Here is a 7,046-nt window from a genome sequence, read left to right on the forward strand (position 1 = left end):
CTGACCAGCACGTGTGGTCGTTTTGGAAATATCCCGCTCACTTCAAGCACCCCACTTTGGGATGGGTTGACAGAATTTCGATATCCATAGCTACGTGCGAGTACTGAACAATGCCTTGCCCGCATGAGGACGCTGAACTCTACCGTGTCGCGAAAGGTGGTCGAAAACCCAACTCGACGTGTTGATTTCTCATTCGATCGTGAAGTTGATGAGCAGAGACCCGCCCCATGAGAGCACGGCCAGCCGAGCGTGAGTGGCACGCATCCTTTCAATTGCTGCCAGCGACTCCTCGCGTCGACTTTGCCTGCTGATCAGTACTGAGTTAGTCCAAAGCACAGTCTATTCGTCGATGTGCGCCCGTCATTATCCGCTTGTCCGTGTCAGAGTCGATCTGTCTCGCAGCGTCCATTGCGTCGGGATGACTGGAGACACCTCATTCAGAGAATCGTCCCGGGCACTAACGGCAGACGATGATCGTGGTAGGGAGTTTGGTCGTGGTTGACACTCCACCACTCACCTGAAGATACAGCGGAACCGTGGCTCAAAACGCCTCCGTTGAGTGGGGAGTGGACACAGAAGTGCTGACTGACTACTGGGATAAATCGGAGGCTCTCACAGCGACTTGCTCGTCGCAGATGACGCTTCAAGATACTGTACTGAATTAATATGACTCAAGAGTTCTTCTCAGAATGGTCTACCTCTGCACCTTGGGAGCTGTCCTTGCATCTCTGAGTAAAACCCGCACGTGACCAGTGCTGCAAGTGCTCTCGTTAGGCTGAATGAAGTGGGCAACGAACCACACGACGAGGGCACGACGGTCGTCGAGTGGCCCAGCGAAGCAGCACTCGTCGGAGAAGACGTCGTTATGTCGCAGCTTGATCACAAGTTCGACGCGAAAATTCCCGTTCCGATCGAGGCTTTGAAACGGCAGTGCCGATGTCATGTCTCAACAGATTTTTGTCGCCATTTGAGACTCGCCCAAGCCTTCCCACGAGTCGCCATGGATGCAGTCCGTTGTTGGCTTCGCGCGGGAAAGTGACTGGCACACTGTCACCTCCAGTCGCCAGCACTCGCTCAACAGGCGCATTCACCAATCTGTCGTTCCGGTTCTGCAGGCATAGTCGGGTTGACAAGTTCGTACCATATCGGCGGAGGATTTTGAATGGGACACATGTCGTAGTGATGTCGCGAAAAGTACAGGGGGAGAGAGCACCAGGGGTCGTATAGTGATGGATTGTGTTGCGCGAGAGATCCGAGCTCGGTATCATCGTCACGGCGGTCCGTATTTTCCACTCTGGGTTCTTCACACAGTATCGACTTGCTTCGTAAGGGTGATGCTAGACGGTACGATGGTCGAGGGTCGACGAGGGGCAAGAAGAGCTCCATTATGGCACGTTTGGCCTTTTTCGAGTCCTGGATCAGCTCGCCGGAGCCATCCTTCTCCATCCCTTCGAGAGCGCTCACGCGTGTACAAAGAACGAACTGGTTCACGGATTGTCTGAAATCGTCCTGCATGCTCTTGACCTGTGATTCTTTCCCTGGCCACTCGGGCGTATCTGCGCTCGCATCGACGGAGTAGATGTCTGCATGATACTCAATTAATCGTTCGATGGTTTCCGGCGTCAGCTTGAAAGCCACCTCTTGTGCAGAAACCATGTCGACGTGGACCACGTAAGCTTCGACATGCAGGAATTGGTAGTTATGGAGCGCTTCTACCAGGGCATCGCAGTTCTTGCGAAGGTCGGCGTCTGGCGCCTTGAGCAGCAATAGGGAGCACAAGGTCCAGATAGCTTTGGAGGCTCCCAAGGTCTGTTTTAGATACTGAGAGCGCTGGGAAACGCTGTTGAAAGACCGCTTGGTCCCGCTGACGCGCTTCAATGTCTTTGTCAACCAACAGGGGACTTCGGTGTTCAGGACGATCTCTGGTGCCGAGCGTGGCGCGAAGGCCTCTGCCGATTTCGGTAGCAATCGCACGGGCATCTCGGAAGGGGTATAGGAGGACCATTCATCCGATGAATGGGAAGGACTTGAAGCCAGAACGCGTCTACACTGAATCCGTGATGATGAGACATCGTCGTAATACTCACTGGGTTACTTAAGTATGCCGCCGGCGCAGAAGCGTTTCGCTCGAGGCGCGTAGTATGGGAACGACGAGATTGTGCGGGCGCGTACTGAACCTTCGCCTCAGGAAATAGCGCCAACTGCAGCTTCATGATTTGGTGCCCTTGTCATTAGCGCAGTCCGTGTTCTGAGCCAGCGTTCCACGCCCGCAGGTGTCAATGGCCATGTGACCACGGTCGGGACGATGCCGCACCGGGAGCGAAAACTCAGGACCAGAAGGGAGCAAGTGGCGGTGGTCCCGGTACCATTGAATTTGGCTACTGGGCCAAGCTCTGGTCAAGCCACGACTGTCCTCGATGTAAGGGGTCGATCAACTATGGATAAGACCGTAGGGATCGTTTCCTCCATTGCAGTTGACCGACGTGTTGCTTGCAGACGCGTGACTCGGGACGAAGTCGAGGAGCATCTGTTCGACACGTTCACGACATATCAGTCGTGCTTCAGATTGCGACCTGTACTGTGCCTCTTTGCGACGCGCGTGCGGGGCGTCATGGATTGCTCTCGGTTCGAGAAACGTCCCACCAGAGGCCTTATTTCCATATCAGCGGCGACCGCCGTCGGTGGCGGGAAACCTGTGTATGCGATCCACTCAGGAGAGCGTTCATCCATGATTCGAGCTTGAGCCTGCACAAGTCGTTCCGTCAACCAAACTTCACGACCCCATGTAGCACTGCCGCTGGCGGCCGAACGAAGACTACAAATGAAAGTTGTCTGGTCTCTCCGACACGGTGGACGGCTGAGACATGAGGGCGCGTGTGATGATGGGTCGGCACAAGGGGCGGCGCGCGCTAGCGTGCCGACGAACAAAAGGTATACTGACATCGCACATTGCGCTGCCGACGTGTACTTTTCGAAACCATTGTGTACTTTGGATCTTGTTTGACGGTCCTTTGGTAGCAAAGCCGAGAGGGAGAAGATGATGCCTAGCGGTTAGGCAAAAATGAGAAAAGTTGCGTGATGGCGGTAGTCAAAGACCTAGATGGACGATTGAAAGAACTGGCGTCGACCCAGACTAAATGCTGCTGCGGCATGGACATACTGCACACAGGCGAGGGAGGCTTTCGTCCCAAGAAAGGCTATTTCGCCGGGCAACACAGGGTATCAACCCCTTGCCGGTATGGAGGGCCACCATGGCCGTACGGGCTTTCCCCATAGCCTCGTACGTCGTGTTGTTGTGTACAGTTGACTGGCTGCGGTTGGGCGTATTGAAGAGGCGACTGGCCGTTGGCCGCATGGTATGCAATGGATGGCCGCGAGCCTCCCCCCAGATGCATCATCTGTGGCTGCACATACGTCCCACGGGCCAGGGAAGTGTCGTGGTCGCTTTTGGCAGCCATCTGGGTCTTGCCCTTGTTCTCTGCAGCCTTCTTCTTCTCGCGGATCTCCTTGAACTCTGTGTGCCACAAGCCAGTCAGCAATTCGCAGAATCAACCCATAAGTATGGTAAAAGTTGCTAATAGAGTCCCAGTGATGAAGTCTAATTAGGAGTACGGTAGCACGAGCAATATATCTGGTCAATTTTGTGCTTTCAGAAAGCTTGAAGCAATAAAGAAGAGAAAAAAATCATACCTGCAGGACTCCGCTTCAGACCGTGCGATTTCATCACCACATGCGCATTCAAATGACCGAGCGTGCCGTATGACTTGTCGCAGCCATCCCAGATGCATTTGTACAGGCGTTCAACCTCTCCGAATCGCTTCCTAGGGCGCTTCGTGCTCTGCGGCCATCGAGTCTGCACGCATAAGCGACCAGTAGCAGTATCGCGAAACGTTGCTGGCGAGAACACGTTGCCTGTGTGCTGCTGGTTCCGTCGTGCCAGCTCCGGGAAGCCGTACCACGCCATCGCCTGTCCGTGGTATTGGGGTGCAATCTGGTGTTGTACTGAGTAACGCGAGCGGTACCCGGGTGCTGCATAGTCTGGGCTGGACAGCGTCGTGGGGAAACAGTTCGAAGGGTGATCACTAGTCCGGAGTCTGTCGGATGGCGGACCACCTCCTTTTTGCGCCATGAGGGTCTGCGGGCCTGGGTGGTGTTTTTCGGCGATCGTCTGTATCGGAGTATCGGCTGCGGTCGATGGAGACATTATATCGAAAGCAAGGAGACCATCATCAGGCCATCGAGGAACACGAACAGGCGGCACAGAGTGAGGGAGATGTCTTCGTTACGTCTGTTGACTCTGTGACTGGCAGAGCTTATTTGCGGTGATCATGATCGGTGAAGCGTCGAGGGATGGTCGCGATGCTCTCACGGATCAGGAACGATCTCACCGGAAGCTTTGAGTTGTCGCACGAATACGCAATTCCGCAGTTGTTACCGCCCGACAAGGAACATAAGCCCTCATTTCGAAACGTGACCAATCACAATGACAACCGATCCTCACCTCGACTAAAAGCAGATGCAAGCCACAGTGAAGGTGCATCGCATGCGAGACCACCTGCTTGACGTAGATCGAGCGGTCCGCGGACGTATTCGAAGGAAATACGTTTGGTTGATGACGGCCCGGACCGGGAGGTACAGCGAGGCTGAAGTGAGGCGCTAGCCCCAGTCCTGTCAAGGCTTCAGCCGCAGCGGGACGTTCCCCGAGAGCGTGATTGAGCGCTCGTGCCTTCCGAGGAGACTACCAACAAGGACATGCGAACCACACCTGATCATGATCATGTTGGTGCTCTTTGTGTTTAAATGAACCGAAGGCGCCACGGACTGACGAGATCTTGAAGCTACTCAAGTTCCCTCCGCACCGCCATCCTCATTAGCATCGATCCGCCCATTGCAATATTCGGACTCACGCATCAGTTGAGACCGGACAGGATGTTCGTCGTCATAAGCGGTCTTGTCAAGGAAGACCTTGATTAGTATCAGGGTTGGATCCTAGCATATTCGCCTTTCGTACCGCTTCCTTGGGTCTTCAACGAGCTTGGAGCCGCCGTAACCAAAGTGGTCAAGACTTCTTCGCGACGGCCGATGTTCTAAGAGTGATGATGGCCTTACTGCAAAGATGTTGAGCATGGCCAGTGGGAGCGGGACGCATTTCAAATGGACCATCATGACCCACGGTGAAGAGGCGGGCATATGCTCAGATGTCGATGGTGAAGCGCGATGTCCGACATGACTGGGCAACAGACCTTGCTCCCGACAGAGTTGCTTCTGTTTTGACTTCCAAGTGGGCCAGGTGTGCATCTCACCGCGTCAGACCTCCTCTGATCTCGGATTTATTACCAGCGTATTGACACTTCTTAAGGAGTGAAGGTAGACTAGATGAACGGTGAAGGAGGTACAGTACAGTATCAGTCAACTATATGCGACCACTACTATCCATTCTCCGCCTCTTTTCATCTTCAACAGCTTGATCCAACTTGGACTGTGAGCGCCGTGCTGCGTCGAAGTTTCCTAGAACACGTAATCCTTCCATCATAAGAACCAGCTCTTTCTCAGGTACAATGTCTTCACCTTTTCTCTCTACAGGTGTAAGCGACGTGAGGAAAGAGACCAAAGCGTCAGTTCTCGTCGCTAAAACAATGTCCTTCGGTGACAAGCCAGCTGGTGTATGGGTTGTGTAGTGAATCTGGAATTCATTGCCAGGCTGCTGTGTGCTTAGTACATTTATGCGTCTTTCCACCATCTTCGTGGCATTCGTACCAAGCAAAGTTCCGGATCGTGATGACAAAGTTTTCTCACTGCAAACATGACGCGGTCAAAAGCCTATGTTCAATGGTTAGTAATGCCCGAATTGGATAAGACTAACTCACTTCTCGTTGTAAGTCTTTCTGGAAACTGATCGTCTTCACCACGCCGTTGGGCTTCCCATTTTTGTCGCCACACAATCGCCATCCGTTTCCCAAGAGCTCCGCCAGCATTGGCTCCCACTTCGCCTTGTCGAAGGCGTCGCTGTTCGACCACCCGACATCCATTGTGCAAGACAGGAGTCCTTGGGCCATGGGAGTACGGATATTTATACCTGAAGTTAACACCCTGTGATGTCATGGTACGTCACTGTCGCCGAGGTTCCAACCGGTCAATGACGCAATTTTCCCCGCGAGACTTTCGGTCCAGGGGGTCAGTTTCGGGAACCAGTAGTAGGCCGACCCGGTCGAAAGTGACGACTTGGCATCACGGAAATGCCGCAATGCCTCTGCTGAGTCGCCAGCTTGTAGACAAACGTGGCACAACGCCAAAGCACTTATACCATAGATTGTTCCTTTGGCGCAGAAAGACGGATGTCGCTCGACCGCGCCCTGCACTTTCCCCCAGCGACGTGTAGCAGTTGGCACGTCCGATTCGGGACTGCAGCGTGCATAGCTGACAAGTGTGCGGACATCGAGTAGCTGATCGGAGACGGAGCATTTGGACAATTGCGTATGGGCATCTGTAAGCACCTCGAGAACTTGCTCGGCTGCAGTGACATCGCCGCGGGCAAGATGAACATCGGCAAGACTCGTTAGTATGCGACGACCCGGTCTCTGCTTGCACATAGCCTTAAAGACCAGCTGTCCATGAACGCTAGTTTTCAGGACCTCATACGCCTCGCGGTATTGGCCCAAATCTGTGTGTGCGTCTGCCAACCAGCAACGATGGACAATGTTGTCCGCTGCGTCTGGGCGCTGTACGGCACACCGGAGGGTATCCCGACAACTAACAAAGTCTCCCCTGGCCCGATGTATTTTGGCGAAGACAAATGCCTTCTTGACTTGGAGCTCCAAATTCATGCCGCTCTCCTGCGTACTTTGCACCCAAGTATCCTCGTTCTCAATCATTGCCAGAGCGGCTTCCAATTGGTCGGTCTGTACGAGGTTCTCAAGCTCTTGGATGAATATTTGCGGCTCCAACGACTCCCCATTAAGATCGCATAGGTGGCGCTCCGCGCGGAACAGGCCGAGGTGATGCATCGACTCTTCGTAATGACCTTTCAGGCGGCATACCTTGGTCAT

General features: G+C 53.9%; 4 protein-coding genes across 4 annotated transcripts; all 4 read right to left on the minus strand.

Moving 5' to 3' along the window:
* Positions 1-1,074: 1,074 nt before the first annotated feature.
* On the minus strand, positions 1,075-1,980 carry M409DRAFT_61677 (uncharacterized protein; the record flags this gene model as incomplete). The annotated part of the gene is made up of 1 exon (XM_033814836.1): positions 1,075-1,980. The coding sequence occupies one exon, from the start codon at positions 1,978-1,980 to the stop codon at positions 1,075-1,077; it is 906 nt and encodes a 301-aa protein (XP_033659297.1).
* Positions 1,981-3,197: 1,217 nt separating this feature from the next.
* On the minus strand, positions 3,198-4,204 carry M409DRAFT_31073 (uncharacterized protein; the record flags this gene model as incomplete). The annotated part of the gene is made up of 2 exons (XM_033810185.1): positions 3,198-3,514; positions 3,691-4,204. 2 exons carry the CDS (start codon positions 4,202-4,204, stop codon positions 3,198-3,200), a joined length of 831 nt encoding a protein of 276 aa, XP_033659298.1.
* Positions 4,205-5,721: 1,517 nt separating this feature from the next.
* M409DRAFT_31074 (uncharacterized protein) lies at positions 5,722-6,029 on the minus strand (the record flags this gene model as incomplete). Its single annotated transcript, XM_033810186.1, has 2 exons — positions 5,722-5,820; positions 5,868-6,029. The coding sequence occupies 2 exons, from the start codon at positions 6,027-6,029 to the stop codon at positions 5,722-5,724; spliced, it is 261 nt and encodes an 86-aa protein (XP_033659299.1).
* Positions 6,030-6,098: 69 nt separating this feature from the next.
* M409DRAFT_31075 (uncharacterized protein) lies at positions 6,099-7,046 on the minus strand (the record flags this gene model as incomplete). The annotated part of the gene is made up of 1 exon (XM_033810187.1): positions 6,099-7,046. One exon carries the CDS (start codon positions 7,044-7,046, stop codon positions 6,099-6,101), a length of 948 nt encoding a protein of 315 aa, XP_033659300.1.

The sequence above is a fragment of the Zasmidium cellare genome (genome assembly GCF_010093935.1).
Source record: "Zasmidium cellare ATCC 36951 unplaced genomic scaffold M409scaffold_93, whole genome shotgun sequence".
NCBI lineage: Eukaryota > Fungi > Ascomycota > Dothideomycetes > Mycosphaerellales > Mycosphaerellaceae > Zasmidium > Zasmidium cellare.